The sequence below is a fragment of the Dermochelys coriacea genome, chromosome 2 (assembly GCF_009764565.3).
Source record: "Dermochelys coriacea isolate rDerCor1 chromosome 2, rDerCor1.pri.v4, whole genome shotgun sequence".
In the NCBI taxonomy this organism is placed as follows: domain Eukaryota; kingdom Metazoa; phylum Chordata; order Testudines; family Dermochelyidae; genus Dermochelys; species Dermochelys coriacea.
In genome coordinates this window covers 10,643,782-10,664,635 of record NC_050069.1, presented here as the reverse complement: position 1 = coordinate 10,664,635, position 20,854 = coordinate 10,643,782, and the positions used below count along the sequence as shown (strand labels likewise).

At 35.7% G+C, this 20,854-nt stretch overlaps 1 protein-coding gene across 4 annotated transcripts in view; it reads right to left on the bottom strand.

The window, feature by feature from the left end:
* Positions 1-958: 958 nt before the first annotated feature.
* The window catches only part of AGO2 (argonaute RISC catalytic component 2), a 108,876-nt gene continuing 88,980 nt past the window's right edge, over positions 959-20,854 (bottom strand). For all 4 annotated transcript variants that reach the window (XM_043507299.1, XM_038393169.2, XM_043507300.1 and 1 more), the window contains 4 exons: positions 17,353-17,454; positions 15,083-15,282; positions 5,765-14,490; positions 959-5,359 (listed from right to left, as the gene is read on the bottom strand). In XM_043507299.1, the coding sequence (XP_043363234.1) occupies positions 14,382-14,490; positions 15,083-15,282; positions 17,353-17,454 (411 nt within the window). In that variant the 3' untranslated portion in view covers positions 959-5,359; positions 5,765-14,381. The remainder of the gene's footprint in view (positions 5,360-5,764; positions 14,491-15,082; positions 15,283-17,352; positions 17,455-20,854) is intronic.

Sequence of the window (20,854 nt, the reverse complement as noted above, 5' to 3'; positions counted from 1 at the left end):
TCATATTTTGTCAAGATTTACAGCATTTTGCGCTTGTTACAAGTCTGATGGAGGTGAAAAACACTATGCTAAGTCTTTAGTATTAGTTTATATATACACAGTAAGAAACCAAAACAGAAAATAACGGTTAGTTTTTCTTGAGTTTATTGCAAAATTAGTGCAAACTATTTTACCTAGCAAGCTACAAACAAACTTGAGAAAGGACCCACCTAAGCTTAAAACATGACAATAAATGCTCAATTTCACAGCGTTAGAAGCTTCCTTCAACAGTTTCTTTTCTCAACCAAGATAATTCCCATATGTGCACGTTTTATATTTTAATTTACTTGGAAAAAGAACTAGAAAAAACTCATTAATCTGAATAATCATACTCAGCCTACAAATTCAAGTCAGGATACATTTTGCTTTGAGTCACATGGGTGCAATTCCCTCTGAGATTTGCATTTGTTTGACAGAGTACAATTTGGCCCAGCCTTATTAATTAGGTAATACTGCTTATTAATTGGCCTGTATTTAAAGACCAAAAGGGCAGGGTTTTTCCCTGACTTAACAAGCTACCCATCTTCTCATTCATGTTTGAGAAAAGAGTCAAGAAAGCAACACTAGCAAAAAAAAACCAAAAAATAAAAACATTAAAAAAAGGATTAAGAACATATATTGTCTGTTTTAGAAACGTAGTATCTTTCCCCCGAAATCTACTATGTAAAGCCTACTTCCCCACACCCTCTATTGTTGAATGCAGGGAAAACCTTACATCAACTACTGCATTAGAAACAAGAAAGGATACTATATCCTACAAAATGAATACAGACCAACTTTCTAAACTCTATTGGGGTCCCAAAAAGCAAAACAGGTAGCTAGTAATAATATACAAAACAAATAATAAAAAGCAAACAATACACTACATGAAAAAAGTTAAAGGAACAAAATGCAGCATATTCAGGCTTTTTTTTTTTTCCTTGAGGTACCTATATAAATCTTACCTTCTGCCCAAAGTACTACTATCTTGTTAAAAAACTGAAGTCTTTATCATGAGCTAATTGCAGGGCATACATTATTACTGAGAAAGTGCAACAATGCTGATAATTTATATGCAGCATATTAAAGGATGATTACGCTTTATAAAATATAGCTTAAAGTGTAGACCTGACGGAGCAATTTTATAAAAAACATTTAATAGAGGCATTTTCCCATTGTTTGAGTCTCTCTGCAGCAAAAAGCCTTAGGAAACAGTTATGAAGTCCTGCCACTAAGGAATGTTGGTACTCTTACAACTTCCACATAGAACTTTTTTTTTTCATTATTAAAACTAAATACAATTTACAGTAAAGATTCCCATTCTGTATTGGTTACTGGTATTAAAGTTTAATTCTTCAAATTTCAAAAATGATAGTATCACAACTTAAAATTTCTCCAAAAAGGATTTTTCTTAAGTAAAAAAGGTTTACGTAGTAGAAAAAACGTGTACATAATTGTAAACTGTTAAGATACAAAACTGTGCGGAAAACTCACTTTGACATTTTATTCCCTTACCTATCATACACACACACACACACCCTTTCATTTTCTATATATATACTCACACACAGAAATACACACACAGAATCTTGTGCACAGTATGTACATACATATATAGATGGAGATGGATGCATAGAGGAGTTTGGGATGTATATATTTTGAAAAAACATCAAGTTATTGGATTTTTATTTCTGTTCACATTACAAGAATTCTGCTGTGACACTGTACATTTTATGATTTGATACACTGAAAAATATATTTTCACTTTTTAAAAACGTTTCCACTTTTTTTTTAAATTTGCTGTTAAAATTATTTAATTTGCTATTTTTAGTTAGGAGCCTGATGTTTGATTGTTATGCAATGGGACTCAACACAAAAAGGCACAAAGAATAAAATTCAAATATTTGTTGTTTCTAAACAATAAAGCACAAAGATTTGGTTTGCAGAGTACTGCCTCTTAAGAGGTTTGTCATCACTTAATGTTTGGTCACTTTTTACCCAATCTCATCTACAATTTGAGTAAATAGCACCCAACTGTTTAAATGAGGTAGATCCAAATTGTAAAGAAAGCTGGGCCCCCAACACTTTTTTTGCCTCTAATTAAAAATGTTGTAAGGATTAAATGTCAGTCATAAGAAGTGAAAAATGCTGGCATGCTCTGAAGAAAGCACAGAACTTGAGAGCAGGTTTATAAACATAAATTTAAATATTGAATAATAATCCCCTTTCCAACATAAATACATTTCAAATTGGGAAAAAAGATTATGGTCATACAAATCTTAGAAACAAAAAACCCAAGATTTTAGGATATTCGCTTTCTGTATACTGCCATAGAAATGCACAATAACCCAGTTTCTGTAGAGCAACAGTGACAGCCAGTGCCTTGAAAGGTCAGTCACGGTATATATCAATCACTACAAGATTCCCTTTATTTCTTAGGTGAGAAACCTTTTTTTCTTCTTTACCATCTCAACTTTACAGAACAACCTATCCTGTTAAATTAATGTTTTTGCATACTCTGACAATCAACAAATTTAACAACTTGTTAAGGCTTAAAGTGGCATCACCACATAGCATCATGCAAGCATTTAATTAAGTATTCAAGATACATACAATGTATTTAAACTAAACAATATCTACATGGAAGCCTCAATTTATATATGAATGTGTAGAATGAAGTTTACATCAGTGTAGTAAATGGAAATTATACAATGCATCTAATGTGTATAAATACGTTTTTACAAGAAGTGCCAATTTTAACAAAACAGCACCAGATGGTTTATATATATTGCAAGCACAAGACTTCTTCACACAGATGCAATACACAGGTATAAACTGGTTAATATACATTTAGTACCGCTTGAAACGAGGCCCTTAACTGCTCAACTTCTTAAAAAAATAGTAAACTTTAAATGGTCATAAAAACATTTTGATTCAAAATGTCATTTTTTTTATAATCAAGAAATAAAAAGGGAGCATGTACAATCAAACTTTTGAGTACTTTTTGGTTCTTTTTCAGTTATTTTACAAAAATAAGAAAAAAACTGTTTAAAATTAAGGGTTAAAACCCTCAGTAGGTGTCAGTTAAATCTGAAGTGTACCAAAGGTAGGAAATATCTGGATTTAAACAATACATTCTCTTTTCCATCCCACCTCCCCCATGATCAGTTAACCACTTTGTTGCACAGAAATTTGCAACTGGTCTCAGTTTGTGAACTTGACTTACTGTAAATTCTAAAGGCCAAATATTCTGCTGGGGTCAACTGATGAAACTCCACTGAAGTCAATAGAGCTGCGTCTATTTGCCCCAGCAGAAAATTTGTCCCTAAATCTTTTATATGGAAGCAGCCTCTTCTTTTAACCAAAAACAAACAAACAAGCCAAAACCCCAAACAAAAAAAAGTATTTTTGCATCAGAATAAGATAGCTATTTGTCCAATATAAATGGTAACATTTTTCAGAACAGAACACAGGAGAAAGTTGCCAGCTACAGTGCTCCATTATAACTAGTTTACATTTTAACAATAAAGGCCCTGATTTAGTAAAGGAAAAATATTTATTACAGATCCTTTTTAAAATGAGTTAAATATTTTCCTGCCTATATAAGTGTACACTATCTTCCCTACAACAACTAGTTTAACACATGGAATCAGTATCTAAAAAAGCAAAAATCAAACATACATAAATTATTTGAAGTTGCCCAAGTTCTATCACACAAAAAGAAATGCAGAAGTTGGGCTAATTTAATTGAATCTGATTTTAATAGAGGCATTCCTGAGGTTAAACATTCCTGACAAGATAATATATGTTAGTTGGATCTATCAAAAGACTTAAGTTCATCAAGTGGTTAGTGACATGTTATTTTACTTTATTGCAAAAATAAAATAAAAACAAAATAATAAAATATACCAGAAGGGGGGAAAAAAAAAAAGCCCAATCTTTCAATGTACATGAGTAGTCCTAAATAGTTTAATGATTGCTTGAATGTAAATATGGGGTCACAAAAATATGGCCAATGTTTGCATAAAAAAACCAAAAACAAAGTATTAAGGACTTGACCCTGTGACAACTGAAGTAAATGTGAATATTGTCATCAACTTCAATGGGAGCTGGACACAATTTTTAAAATTATCTTTATTGCATGGTATGTTCTCGCACTAGGAGCTTCATCCTGCCATTTTTGCACACCCCAAAACTCCCACTAAGTAAATGGGCATTTTGGGTACACAAGAAGTGTAGGAACAGGCCCTCTGTAGTTAGACCTACTCACAAGTTATTAAACCACTATAAGCCAGAATGAATGGAGGAGAAGACATGGCAGCCTTAAAAAAATAATAAAATAAATAAAAAAAGTCCCAAACCAATGATATTCAGACATGACAAGCATTAACGTGCAATTTTACAAACAGCTGCAAGATTTAGGGGCAGCGTGGGTGCCAGGCCAAAGTACTATATAATATTTCAACTTTTAACTTTGATTTTCTTCAATTTTAGGAGTTTGGGAGAGGAAAAGTTGGTAGGCACAGAATGAACCAAGTCCAAGTAAACATTACTTTCTGAGTGGCAGCATAGCCTAATGGAACAGATATGGGCCTGGGAACCAGGATCTCCTAAGTTCCTAATCTTGTTCTGTGCCTCAAATCCTTCCTCTGTGTACCGAGCTGGGCTTTTGGGATGTTTAAGTAGTTAAAGCTTCAAAGCTCTCAGAAAACATAAAATGTGAGGTAAGTATATATTTAAAAAGCAAACAAATGTAATGTCCTGATCGTCATGTTGATCATGTGTGCAACTTACACTGATGACTTGGCCCCAAGTGCTTCAGCAGGGTTTAAGAAAAAGAAACAAGTTGGAGTCTAGTACAACATAGAGTGCATGCAAAGAATGGGGAAAACTGTGGTAAGGAAAATCAAATGTTTTAAACAAACAGACTTTCTTTTAAAACATAAGTGTACAAAGAATGCCACTTTGTTTTAATATGTCTAATTTAATTAGGCAAAACAAAAATTTAATTTTTTTTTTTAAAATAAAATATAGCCATTCACTTTAAGGTCCATCTATAAATACAATAAGCGGTCCAATTAAAGAGTAATCCCTCCTTTGAAGATATTAAGATGTATCCTGGGAACAGATATTAACAAAAGTCTGCATCTTGTGTTATGGATCCATTTTGGGTGGGGTGGGGTAGTAGGATTCTTGTATCCTTACAAATCTTCAAGTCCAGTTCTCCCCAAATCCCTATACTTAAGCCAGTGCCCATGCCAATGACCTTGCAATAGCAGCCATCCCAAGCCAATCAGAATTAGTCTTTGGCAGTCTGGGAGGAAGCCAGATGGATAAAATTCTGACGTTCTTGTAAAAAGAAAAGGAGGACTTGTGGCACCTTAGAGACTAACAAATTTATTTGAGCATAAGCTTTCGTGAGCTACAGCTCACTTCATCGGATGCATTCAGTGGAAAATACAGTGGGGAGATTTATATACACACACAGAGAACATGAAACAATGGGTATTACCATACACACTGTAAGTGATCACTTTCCTTACTGTGTATATGGTAATACCCATTGTTTCATGTTCTCTGTGTGTGTATATAAATCTCCCCACTGTATTTTCCACTGAATGCATCCGATGAAGTGAGCTGTAGCTCACGAAAGCTTATGCTCAAATAAATTTGTTAGTCTCTAAGGTGCCACAAGTACTCCTTTTCTTTTTGCGAATACAGACTAACACGGCTGCTACTTTGAAACCTGACATTCTTGTGGAGTTGCCTGCCAAGCCTCCCCTTCTTGTGAAATTCATAGGGTCGATAACTCAGCAATCTGTGCCAGCAGGAGCAGTTTGAATGTTTGAGTTTTGCTTCCAGACTGATTTATTGCCCACCTACCCCAAGAGCTGTGTTGCTTTTGGGTTGGCACCTTGTAGCTGGTCAATAGAAGCTACAAAGAGAACATAAAGGGAGCAACATTAATTCTCATTTGAATAAATGCAGGATAAGCAGTGCTCTGGAGAACACAGTCTCCACAGCCAGTCCCCATACCTATCGTCCTTGGAGAATGGGGCAGATAATGCAGTAGAGCTTGCATACTCTCTCTCATACAGATCTGTCTATAAAAGGCTCCCTCTTTCCACAGATTCCCAGGAGGATCTGGGCCTGGGTTTGGGAATGACAGCCAATTATCCAAAAGGAAACAAATAATGCTATTGTTGTGTTATGAAGATGGGCTCATGGTGTGTTATGCTTAATAAATCTACACAGTGGAACACTCAGTTGCACTTCTTCTAGAACCAGTATGACATAAAGATGGCACAAGAATCCATAACACCAGATGTCGTGAACTGTCTTCTGAAAAGTAGCTATTGTACATGGGGCCAAATCCTGTGCGCCACACTCTGGGCATTTTGCCTGAGTAAGGGCAGAGTAAAATCTGAGCAGTCTCAAGGATTCTGCCCATGAATAGCTGCTACTTGGTAAGCCTTCTTTTTGGGATGTGAATCTATGAGCAGTCAGTCAATATACTAGACTGTTTTTAATTTGTAGACAAATAGTAGTCTAGCTCTCCCTTTCATACACACAATTTACACTAGTGTCCAGGGGTGCCATGCCCAAGCATTTCAGTGAGGAAAAACAACAAAAAATATGATTACTTCTCACTCGCCAACTTCTGTGGCTTAAAGAACCAAATGATTTTTAAACATTAAATTTAGAAAATTCCTATAATACCAAGCTAATGTACTGTGCATAAGTTGATAAAATTTCTGACAACAAAGTGGTTAAATACAAAATAAGGAAGCTTGTCTGGATTCTTTGTAAACAAAATATGATGTATTAACAGAGTTTTCTACAGTTCAGTTTCAGATCATTCAAAGCACCGTTTGTGTATGTGCACTTATTTTAAGATCTGAGGTGTGGCCAAGGCCTTGCACGTTATTGAGAGAACATTTTCACAATACAAACATATTCAAGACATTTTCTGTGTTTAAAATTTATATCCTTATCACTTGGAATATAGTATCTTCAAGGTTACAATCTCAAAATTACCTAAAAGGTATTTTAAAAAAATATTCTAATACATAATTTTTGCCTCAGCTTCAAAATATGTTTCAAGCACCTTCAATGTCACCTTCAATTAAAACATGATATATTTTTCAGCAAATCATAGAGCTAACACATGAAAACAATTTTTGCTTGGAAACAGCAGCGTGAAAACACAACTACTACAAGAGCAGACTATTTTAAGGTGGTATCCCTATTAACAAAAGTAAACATGAATGAAAATGAACATGCCAGACTTGTGAAATCAGTTGCCTCACTATTTCCAAAATTTTGACAGACAGCATTCTATTAACACCATCCCTATATAAAACCAACCTGCCCTACATAAAAATAATAAGTGGCAAGCAGATATCAAGAATCACAGTATGGCACATAAGTTCTCAAGCCAGAAGCAAACAATTCAGCTCATTTGGGAATATTTTGGCTGTTTACAACAAACGATAGTTGCATTTCAAAAGCAAATATTAATCTGTGGAAGAGTATAGGAGGTAGCTTTTAACTGCACCTGGTTGCAAACCAAAGAACAATAGGAAATCACCTTCTGTAGTGATCTGGCCAAGCCATTACATTTACTTTAACACTTCAAACAAAGAAACAGGGGGGGAAAACAGCTGAAGAACTTTAAATGTTATATCATGGATTACACTTTACACCATTAAACACAAACTTTTGGATTAAAAATGACTCACTGAGACTTTCCAAGGTGCTATACACTACAGCCATTAAGCCTTAGAGCTGAGAGGAGAGATTTACCAACGTACTGTGTATAAAACAGTAGCAGTGCTGTAGTTTTGGTCTCCCCAGCCTCTAAGAATTAAAGAAGCAAAAAATCAGTTAATGCAAATCACTAGACTGGTGGCTTTCTAATGTGGGTGACCAAGAAGGCAACTTGGTAGCCCTGTTTCCTAAGACACAGCTCTAAAAAATACTATAGGGAACAATTCTGCATAAGCAGAGGAATAGCCTAGATGCTACATTAGGCTTTTCCATCTCTAACTTCTATGATTCTATTAACACTGCCTCACAGACTAGTCCTTTAGAATCTGATGCCAGAATCAAGTGCTGGAAGGAGCTAGGAAAAAAAATGCATTACAGAGCTATGGTTATTAGCACAGATATTAGCGCTATTAATTATCTACCAGTGATATTAAAGAGAGACATTTAAATGCTTTACAATCTGAATTTTGGTAACTTCACAATGTTTTTATATTTTGTGCAATGTGGTGTGGAAAACATGGGTAGAAGGGAGACGGTTAGGGAAGAATTGTTATGTAAATAAAGACAAAAAAACCTGACTCCATATTACAGAAAGCAAATGAGAAACTGTACCCTTTATGGATGTATCTACCACATGCAAAATGAGAAAGTGTAATAAAATTAAAAAAAAACATATACAGCTCATATCTTAATACTGTAAAGTGGGCAGTATCTCTAAAAATGCAAGTACAACAATGAATGGTATTCAGAACATTTCAATGTTTTGCTATTCATACTACTATTTACAGTATTTTCAACCAGCTACAGCAGATGCAAAAAGGTCTGTTACAGTAAAAGGGAAGTTTTCAAAAAATCAGTGCAATTATTTTCTGTTTAAATTGAAATTTTCCTTAGAAAAGATTGTAGGTATGCATTTAGAAGCAAGTTACTAAATAGAATATAAAAATCAAAAATATACTGTCCTGTGTTAAAAACTGAGAAAGTCACACCGGGTCTAACAACCACAGTGACGATTAAACCAAAAGGAGATGTTACTTTTGGAGAAATTTTCAAAATAGAAAAAACAATTAAGAAAGCTATTTATAATCTGATTACAACTGGCATTGAGTGTAAAAACCTGGAGAGAGAACTTATTTACATTCCTTTTCTCATGTGTAAGAAATCTCTTACATTATAAAAAATCTTATGGCTTATCTATGCCACCAGAAGTGTTCTCTGGACTACATCAAATGAACCAACCTTTCCATCTATATCCCCCAGTAAAGGTCCCAATTCTGCATTTATAATTTGTGCACAACTGATGGACTTTAGTGTGAGCTTTGCATGAGAAAAGACTAGAATAGGCCAGTCCTGCATCTTAAAATGTCAGCCTTCTTAGTCAGAAAGAAGGTAATCCATTAAACACGCACTGTAACCTACAGCATCTAACTGAAATTTTCAAGACAAAAAGGCAGATTTTAATGAAGGGCCTTTTCCTGCTCTCACTCTCATTGTAGTCAGTGAGATGTTTGCTAATGACTTACTGTGAGAAGAATCGGGTCTCCAATAATGTGTGGTACACATTTAACTCGAGGAATTTACTGCTGCAATCCATAAGCGCAAAAGAAAATCTGAGTTATCCAGCAAAGTGCAATGCACTTGTGATTACAATTTGATCCTGAGTGCACATACAAACCAGACAAAATTTGGATAAAATTTTCAAAAAAGCCAGAATGATGTCAGAGCTTAAATTACATTTTCAAAAATGATGTAGGCACTTTGGAACCTAACTGACTAGAGCCCTGATGTTTAAAAAATTATTTAGATGTTGCTGTGCTCAGCATCACAATGCCTAAATACCTTTAAAAACATGGGTTTCAGTGCCATTTTCAAAAGTGATTTAAACCTTTTTGAAAATTTCACCCTTAATCTTAATAAAAAAAAAGTGATTTACTAATAAATATATCACTTTTTATCAAGCCTTGTTTGGATCGGACTACTCATTTAAATCTACATAAAGGCCACAACATTTACTGAAATAAGTTAATCAAATGTAAAAACTAAACATATGTTAGACAAATTTTGGGTTAAATAATTGTGAAAGATGTGTTTGAGAGTACAAGAAAGAGGGGAATGGGGTCAATAACACCCCCCCACACACATTTACACAATGGAAATTTCTTTCAGCATAATTACCTGTAAAATTTGCAAGTAGACTCTAGCAGATTATCACACAACACCTCCTTGTGACTTGGGCAATTGACAAAAGCCACCTGAAGGTTTTTCTCAAGACAGTTCTAGAAATATGCAAGTCAATATGAAAAGATTTTGGAACATAGATTACCAACTATTCCAATGATCTATGCCATAGTCAAGAAAATATTTAATTACTGGCGTGAAAGTATTTTAGTCTGGATCAAGTCAAACTATGTATAGTAATGCAAACTGACAAATATGCACCTACACGTGGGCTAGGGCAAAGCAGGAGGGGAAGGGAAAGTGCAAGGACTACCTCAAACAGTTAACCCAAAGAGGGCAGAGGGGAGAACACAGAAGCATAACTCCATCCCTCACCAACAACTGCTAGCAGAGCACAACCTCTTAAAGGGTGATTCAACAGTTTTCCCAGGTGCTCCAGAAGGCTTTGTGACTCTGAGCAATCCCACTAAGTCAGTGTAACCCTCCATCAGCCCAAACACCAGAAGTACCTAAAAAGGCATAACAGAGCCCAATAGTAGTTTTGTATCTAGCTTTTTTAAAAAATGGATTCCATTGAATATTTTATTATCTTTGCTGGTTTTGTTTTGCACCTTTGAATAGCAGCATTTTTATTAGCCTCTGTAGTCTCTCTGTGTTTCAGTAGTGTTAATATTTAGTACAAATAAGGCAAGAAATTCAAAGTTATAGCTGACACTGAACTCATAATTGTTTATCCCTTCATCTTCCAACACACACACACCCACTCCCCACAATGTAAAGCCTCATATACCTATTTCTAACATGTCCATCACTTATCAGCCTTTTTCATAAGAATCATTTTTATATAAATATAATGCTAATAAAGGATCTGAGATTGACAGCTATAGAGCTTGGATCCCGTTTTTCCACAAAACGGTACATTGTGAATGCACAATTGTTCCACATTGTTCAATCCTGACCTGGTTTTGCTAACAAGAAGGCCAATTTGCACCAATCATGAGATTGAGATACAAAATACTATTGCTGCAATTGGTGCAAATGTAGCTCAGAGCAGAACCACTGTAACAGAAGAGGGTCTGCTTCATGGTTCTCTAGCAACTGGAGTTAGATATCTTTTTGCACAGGCCAATGAATTGCAGATAGTAAGTACTTTTGGTTACTGCTAACCTGAGTTGAATTTGAATCAATGACTTGATGGTTAAAACTATCAGCCTTACGTATGAATTCAATAGCATTTGTGGGCATGCGTCACAATCCTAAACTTCGTATACGCAATATTTTGTAACCACTTTTCCTTAGTTCTTAGAGAGAATATTTTGTGGGTAAATTTATACACGTTTACCCGAGATATTGCTGTCCTTGCAGGCTGGAGTAAACTGAAAAGGATAAAGGTGTATTGTTTATTTGATTGGAGCTATTTTGGTCTATGCATGTTGTTTATATTAATCTTTATAAAAAGCAGTTATGCACACAGAGTGCCTACTTTTCAAAGTGCATTGCCCATTAAAAAACTTTTCCTAAAAATATTTAAATCAATTAAATTATACGATGGACTAATTCACTGTATATTTCATTAGGAAAAAATCAAAGCCATTTTAAAAATTAGAGTACTCTAGCTAACATATATATCTACAAACTGTAAACTCCCCACTCCCACCATACTGACAATCATTTCTCAGGGGTTTGCATCCTTCATTACATTTGAGGGAACGGAACACAATTCCATTCGTGCTAATAGGACATAGGGGCAACAGACACTTTGGTGGAGTGTCTACAGAGCCCCCACAGCAATCCTCTGCACCTATGCCTTTTGGGTATCTTGGCTGCATGTTAGGGGTCTTTGCACAGAGCCAGTAGACCGGAACTCTCACACTGGAGAAGCACCTGGTATTCTAGCCCATAGGCTAGAACAAAAGCCACAGGAGGAGGCACCATAGCCCTTTGATCTACCTTGAATTCAGGATGTGGGATTGAGGTGGATTCTTGCTGTATCTGGTTGCCCATATAAAGTAATTTACTCCAGGTCTGTGCAGCAGAGAAAGAGGAGAAGAAAATGAATTTCATCCTGAGCACCTAACCATAACAAATAGCAAGAACCACCAATGGAATTTTTAAAATGGCTGACTAATTATTTTAACTTCTTAAAGAATAACTCATACAATTGTCAGATAATGTGCCAAAATTACAGCCAGCAATGAATTTCTACACTGCTCAAAATACTGTAGAGAAAAGTGCAACACACTCATCATAGAAAAGCTACTGCAAATCAGCTAAATTTGTTTTATAGTGGTGGCTTTTATAACCGGCTTAGTATGTACAAAGGGCTGAATTCTATTTTCAGTTACCAGTGTAATCAGGAGTAACTGTATTTACACAACTATAACTGACAACAGATTCTGGCCCACGGATTTCAACAGCAAGACAGGAATAATAAACTAGCATGATGTACATATGACTGACTCATCCATTAACAGAATTTACTTTGTTGCTTCAGCCAAACAACATGAGCAACAGCATGCTGTGCTACAAGGTGCAGATCTGAACTTGTACACAAAATTATGCACCTAAACCTTTTAGGCAGCAAAGATGGGCATTTTCTGGCTTACTCAACAGCAAACAGTTCTAGTCTATGGCACTGACACCAATTCTGGATGAGGCTGTTTGCCCACCTTGATGGCTAGAGGTAAATATGCTTGTTAGGGGAAGGGAAAAAGAGAGAGAGAGAGAGAGAGCGCTGAATGAAACAAAGGAAGAGAATGCAACTTTAAAAAAAATCTACATGCTTAATATGTACTTGATTTAGCATACGAGAACATTAAACAAAATCAAGTCAGCATAAACAACTTTTGTTTCCTCCCCATCCTCTTCTAAAATTGTTTATGATGTCACAATTAGTGCAATGGTTTATACATGTATTATGATGTATATGAACCCAGTGTGCAAACTAACAGAAGCATATATGTCTAATAATTATCAGTTTCAATTAATGCTTCTCCTAAGAGAATGGCAAAAATCTCACTCATACTATTGACCTTATGTATAACAAAGAGTTTCACTTTCTTCCACAAGTAAACTTCAACAGTTTCCTAAGTGTTATTTTTACTGCATAGATTCTATTAAATTTTGCTAGCTAAACTATAAAGAGTGAACCATTCTCCTCAATTTGAACTGCTGCTTCAACAATAATCAACAAATAAATAAAGTAAAATTGTTTTGTGCTTGAATGGATGGAGAATGTTGGTCTCACGGTGTGTCTCTCTGAATGCACAGGTGAAACCTGCCATTTTGTATGCATGTTGAAAAAGTCTTTCCAGAAATTACAAGCTATACAATACACACTGTATGTATCTCTGACCTCTGTCATATCCAACTCAATTGCATATTCCTGCATTTGAATAATAATGTCTCCATGATAAGGTTTTAATGTCTAAAATCCAAAGCTTTCTTGATATGTTAACAGAAATATGATGAGCACTCCTTAGTAAATAAAATAAATAATAGCATCTAGTCTATCACATTAATACTGTGAAACATATAAAATTTACAAAAATTCAAACATAACAGTGAAGGATTGTACTGTATTTATCACCACAGACCCGTATTCTTTTAGAAACTTTGGAAAGTAAGTGTCAGAGTCCTATAGGACAAATTTTATGATTAGCTGTCAGTATGATTTTTAAAAAAAGTTTAAAAAAATTTAAATGGCACATTTTCTTTTTGCCAATCTCGCTGGACTTATTAAAGGTTCAGATACAAGTTAATTTTTTTCTGAAATTATTTCATAAGTCTATGAAAAAATCTTTAAATGCAGCACAATAAAAGACATTCAAGAACAAATTTCAGAAAATACATTTGCTCTTAGACATACAGAATGATCCTGTAAGACAGTGGAGGACCAGAATTACTATCTTTTTGCACTTTGAAAATAAAACTTTTGTAAATGCATCCAGAATGATCAAGGCTTCATAAATACCGAAGTAGTGCTTTTCCTTTTCTTTCTTTGTTTTAAAAGCAAGCTCACAGCATCTGAGCCCATCAAATTTGATGTGAATAAGGTATTTCCAAATTATTAACACACAAATAAATTGAATAGCAAACTACATGAAAAAGTTTTGTTTTGTTTTTAGCCCTGAGATCACAGCTTTTGATTTAACTACAAAATATGGGTTTGTTTTCTGACAAGCAGCTTAGAGATTTTGGCAAACCACATTTCCAACAACTTTTTGTACGGGTCTGCAGTTCATAATCAAGTCTGAAATTCCGGACGGAAGGCTTTCTTGCAAATGGAAAAAACTAATAAAATAAAGATGCATCACTCATTGCTGGCTGTCACTGTAGCTTGGGCAACTGTTGGTCTAAGTGCAGCTGGTCTCACGTGAATCCAACTCTACTAAATCGCTAAACATTAAAACATGTCAAGCAAAGTACATGGTACGTAACGTGTCCTGATGAACTTGAACTGCTTTAGCAAGTGCTTGATGATCTCTGCCATTACTTTGACCAGAAGTGTGGCTTCCTTCAGCACTAAGACAGGGAAAAGAAAAGAGAAGTCCTATTTAATCTCTCTCTCCTAAAATTCATTATTTTATTTTCAAATAAAGCAACTCTTTTGAACATCGCCTCATCCTCTAAGCACCATAAATGGATCATTCAAGGAGCAAAATTGACTGGGATCTTGAAAAGGGGAATACAGTTTTGCTTTCCCTGATGGAGGTAAGGTGCTGCTGTTCAGAGCCACTGAATAAGAGGACCAATGTAAGGACCACTTTTGCAACATTCCGGAGTTTAGGGTCAAAGAGAATCCACCACCAAAGGTGTACAAGATTCCTTCATTCCAGAAGTTAAAAACTCTTAAAAAATATTTTAATTTTTGAAAATACATATAGGTATACTATAAAAAAGAAAAAAAAAAAAGAAAAAAAAAAGAAGCATCTTCCTTCTATCTCACAAAGTTATATTATAAACATTCTTCTTCTTCTTCTTCAGATGCTATTATTCAGTGGAAACCAAATTTACCCATGAACTGCTTAGAGAGAATGCCACAGAACCCGGATTTAAAAAGCCGCATACCTCCTTCCTGTTAAATTTTGTAGCACCTCGTAACACTGTAACTCACCTATCATGTTCTTTATCCACCAGATGATACCTGGCTCTGAAGGCAACCAGGTGTGCATAGTATGCTGGTGCGGGGATTGAGACGGAACGAGTACAGCGTACATATGTATGACACAGCTGGTAGGTAAGAATTTGCAGTTCATCTGACGAGAAACGATTGTCATCCCAGAGGACATGGTAATGAGAAGGTCTGCTTGTTCCCTAAAGGAAGATCACAGAAGTCATTAAAAAGGCTTTTCAGAAGTTCTCAGTTTCCACATCTAGTAGAAAAAGAAAATGAAAAACACTATATTTTAAGTATGTTACCTCTACTAAACCACATGCTATCAATCAAACTTGATTCTCTTACCCAACATCCTCCTGATGGACGGACAGAGGACTATGCCCCACAGTCCACGTTCTGGGGGGGCAGGTTCAAAATATAAATTAAGGACACTTAGGAGACTAAGCTATCCCTCCTGACATGTTTCATTTAGGTGTTATTCCCTTTAATGGAACATAAATCTGATGTATTTGAGTATGCATGCCCACCTGATAATGATAATGGTAATATGAAGTGCGAACTCTGTTCTGTCACACACCAAACACATGCATTTTTTGACAGGTATAGAGAATGTGTGAAAGGTTGGCATGTGGCTGTTTGCGTCTCTAACATTCACTGTGTGTTGCCACTCTACCCTTAAACAAAGGTTCTGGAGCACAGTAGTATCTGTTTAATATCTTGCATTGGAAGAATCGCAAGGATAAAGAATTTGAAGGATCTTTCACATTAAGCCAGATATCCTTCCAGGTTTCTCTTGTGATAGGAAGGCTACATTCTTTTTCCCATTTTCTTTGAGACTGACATTGAGAGGGTAATGCAAAGCATTAAGTCACCTATAAATAATTCCTACCAAGTGACTTTTGTTTCCATATTTCTTAATACGTTGTTCTAGAGGTGAGAGTTGAAAAAGACCAATTGTCGCCTATCCTGCATGAAACCTTGAGCATAGCTGCTGAAAGAAAGAACTGTGAGACAGTGGTAGCTGATATTTGTTACATACGGAATTAAAGGAAGCCAGTCTATTATTCTGTATTATATCATTAATTTTTGTTAATCCTTTTTCTATCCAAATTGTCTTAAGCATGGAGTTAACCTGTGCCTCAGGATTAAGGCCATCTCACTGTAGCATGAGAAGACAATTAGTAAAATTGGATGCTGTAATCATCTTAATGTGTTGGAGGATGCCCCATGCAGATGCAAAGACTGAATTTTTCTTAAGTATGTGGGTAGCCTCTTAAGGTATAGAAAAGAAAAGAGGGAACCAAATGGCATAGCGAAGCTTTTTTCAATTTCAAACCAGGCCAGTGTATATACAGAACTACTGGACGGGAACCATCTTACAATAGGACGCATTTGGAATGCTAGATAATATAGATACAAATCTGGCAACCCCCTACCTCACGCTGCCCATGATTTTTAAAGTATCTTGTGTGACAAGCAAGGCTGTTTTTATCCCACATAAATTGCATGATAAGTCTATTTATTCAAGCAAGGAGCAAAGGAGAGACCTTGAAAGGCAACAGGCTAATGATACAAGTCATTCTTCAGCAGATATTCATTTTGGCTATGTCAGTCACCCACTACCTTGACTTAACCCCACCTCTGTGAGAGCTGTTGTACCCGGGCAACAGGGTTCCAGATGTCAGTGCCCCACAATACCTCACACAGTGAAGTCAGTGGAAGTGCTCCTGGTGAGGATGTGCACTACCGACAGAGTATAGTGTGGACATGAAACACCACTTTAATTACTGTGATGGCTGGACGTCGACTTAAGTAAACTTAATTTTGTAATGTAGACATCCACTAGTTGTGTGTGTGCGTGTGTGTGTATAAGTAAGAGGATCTACAAAATTGTGGCTCTGATAAAAAAAATAAAAATCACTCTGTCTGCTACATCTTGCAAGTGAATGCAAGAAAAATTTTTTCCCTTAAAAAGTTTATTTGTACAGGTGTAAAAGTGAGATGCTTTTCAGACAAATAAGAGAACAAGGTACCTGCCCCCCAAAATTAACAATCTGAACAGATAACAAAACATATGAAGCACAATAAGTGCATGACCTTTGAAATATAATATATGCCTTATTGGCCCCATTGAATTTAGGGGTGGACGTGGTTTGTTTTTGGGGTTTTTTGGAACTAATTTATTAACATTCTTCAGAGGAATGGAAAGGCATAATAGATAGCACAGACAAGACTGAGAGGACATGATTAACACAATAAAAGCATACCTGAATACCAGCATGACTACAAAGGTAAAAGTCAAACTCTGATGGATGGGTGATTTTTGTGTCCACTGTAGTACCTGCTGGAATGTTTCCACTTTTTCCAACCTATGTAAACAAAATAAATCATAAAAACGTTACGACAGTTTACTTAATTTTTTTCCTTCCATTGGACAATAAAAAGTATATTCAAGGAAACAAACACCAAAACTATAATATAAACAAGAATCCCAAAATATAAGTCTTTTTTTAAAAAACAAAAAAGCCCCACAAACACCAGGGACAAGAAAAAGTGACAATTTATTCAACCAGGAATCCTGAAGTGGGGCTGCCACAATTTAGATACACCAGTAAAAAACATGAGTTACTCATTCCTTTCTTCGATCAGTCAAACTTCAATACTAATTGGTAAAATTTAGAGAAAATTTTCTGCCATTGGCTGATCACCTCCCATTCTCATTTTAATATTCCAAGAGGGATTATTCCACTGTTGCCTCTCTTGATGGCGCCTGAAGGAGAGAGAAAAGGAGTACTTGTGGCACCTTAGAGACTAACAAATTTATCTGAACACAAACTTTCATGAGCGAAGTGAGCTGTAGCTCACAAAAGCTTATGCTCAAATAAATTTGTTAGTCTCTAAGGTGCCACAAGTACTCCTTTTCTTTTTGCGGATACAGACTAACATGGCTGCTACTCTGAAACTTGAAGGAGAGAGGAAGACTGGAGGCAGGCCCCTTCCCTAAACTCAAGGTGTAATATTCAGATTCGTATGCAAATAACCCTTAATTTTTTGTCAGTTCCCTAACTGGGATTGTGTCATCTATAAAAAAATACACATATATATTAGTTCTGGGAGTCATTAATCTGAACCCACTACAGACTTCAAAGCAATGTAGTTCCAATAATGAATAAAAAGAGGCTGATATTAAGCCATAGAGAGGACTGATTCAGAGGCCCGAGTATGGGTTTAGGAGCTAGGAAGTCCTAATTTCTAATACTGACTCCCTCTGTGATCTTGGGGAAATTTTGTTCTAATTTCTTCACTCTAAAAAGGACAACACAAGTTCTTACACAGAAATGAACTTCTATACGTATCTAATAGGGGTTTAGACAGGGTTAGTTAAGATTTATAAAATATTTTGAAGATAAGAGATATTATTAACATGAAAGCTGTGACGCTTTGAGTACATGTAAATGAAATTCCATGTCTGTCATGTATAGACTTAAAAGAGGTGTCATTTCTCTGATGACAGTGGACTATGAAAGGAAATTTAGCTTCTTTATTACATGCAGACAACTACTTTGCTCTAGAAGCTCTATTTTGGCCTCCAAGCCATTTAAAAAAAAAAACACTAAGAAGTGATGAAAATAGCCATATTTAGGTTTTAAGCTAACACAAAGCTTGAAGGTAAGCTGCAAAGGTATTTTGAGCATAGGGACTTTGGCTATGCCTATACTACCACTTATGTCGGTATAACTTACGTCACTCATGGGTGTGAAAACACCTCCCCCAGCTACATAAATTACACAGACATAAGCACCAGTGTGGACAGCACTATGTTGGTAGCAAAGATTCTCCCGTTGACGTAGCTACTGATGCTCGTTGGAAGTGGATTAATTATGTCGATAGGAGAGGTATTTCCTGTTGGCACTGAGGGGCTACACTAGATATTTTACAATGGCGCAGCTGCATGGGTACAGCTGCACTGCTTTAAGCTCTCTAGTATAGACATAACCTTTACAAAGATGTGTAGACACATGGTTAATGGACACTTAACGCTGCATTTTAAATTTTTTTTCAAAAGCTTCACACTTTTTTTTTTTTTAAAATAAAAACAGAAATGAAGGTTTCCTTCTGAAGAAAAAGCCTGAGTGAGAGCCACTACCATCTCTCTGTGCCAAAACATGCACATGAACAACAACGAGCTCAGGAGAGGAAAAAGAACCATAGCCAATGCCAGCACAACTAGAAACTAGGGCTGTCGATTAATTGCAGTTAACTCAAAAAAATTAACTGCAATTAAAAAAATGAATTGTGATTAATCACACTGTTAAACAACGGAATACCAACTGAAATTTATTAACTATTTTTGGATATTTTCCTACATTTTCAAATATATTGATTTCTATTACAACACAGAATACAAAGTGTACAGTGCTTACTTTATATTATTTTTGATTACAAATATTTGCACTGTAAAAATGATAAACAAAAGAAATAGTATTTTTCAATTCACTTCATACAAGTACTGTGGTGCAATCTTTTTATTGTCAAAGTGTAACTTACAAATGTAGATTTTTTTTGTTATATAACTGCACTTAAAAACTAAACAATGTAAAACTTTAGCACCTACAAGTCCATTCAGTCCTACTTCTTGTTCCGCCAATTGCTAAGACAAACAAGTTTGCTTACATTTATGGGAGATACTGCTGAATGCTTCTTATTTACAGTGTCACCTGAAAGTGAGAACAGGTGTTCGCATGGCACTTTTGTAGCCGGTGTTGCATGGTATTTACGTGCCAGCTATGCAAAACATTCGTATGCCCCTTCATGCTTCGGCCACCATTCCAGAGGACATGCTTCCATGCTGATGATGCTTGTTAAAAAAAAATGTGTTAATTAAATTTGTGACTGAACCCCTTGGGGAGAATTGTATGGCTCCTGTACTGTTTTACCCACATTCAACCATGTATTTCATGTTCTAGCAGTCTCGGATGACGACCCAGCACATGTTCATTTTAAAAACACTTTCACAGCAGATTTGACAAAACTCAAAGAAGGTACCAATGTGAGATTTCTAAGGATAGATACAGCACTCGATCCAAGGTTTAAGAATCTGAAGTGCCTTCCAAAATCTGAGTCGGACAAGGTGTGGAGAATGCTTTCAGATGTCTTAAAGGAGCAACATTCTGATGCAGAAACTACAGAACCTGAACCACCAAAAAAGAAAATCAGCCTTCTGCTGGTGGGATCTGACTCAGATGATGAAAATGAACATGCATTGGTCCATTCTGCTTTTGATCATTATTGAGCAGAACCCGTCATCAGCATGGACATGTCTTCCAGAATGGTGTTGAAACATGAAGAGAGACATGAATCTGACATGTGCATCTGGCACATAAATATCTTGAGATGCTGGCTACAACAGTGCCATGCAAATGCCTGTTCTCACTTTCAGGTGAGAGTGTAAACAAGAAGCGGGCAGAATTAGCTCCTGCAAATTGTAACCAAACTTGTTTGTCTGAGCAATTGGCTGAAGTAGGACTGAGTGGACTTGTAGGTTCTAAAGTTTTACATTGTTTTATTTTTGAATGCAATTATTTTTTGGTACATATTCTACATTTGTAAGTTCAACTTTTATGATAAAGAGATTGCATTACAGCACTTGTATTAGGTTGTAATAAAAAATATAAAATGAGCACTCTTTGTATTCTGTGTTTTAATTGAAATCAATATATTTGAAAATGTAGAAAACATCCCAAAATATTCAAATAAATGGTATTCTAT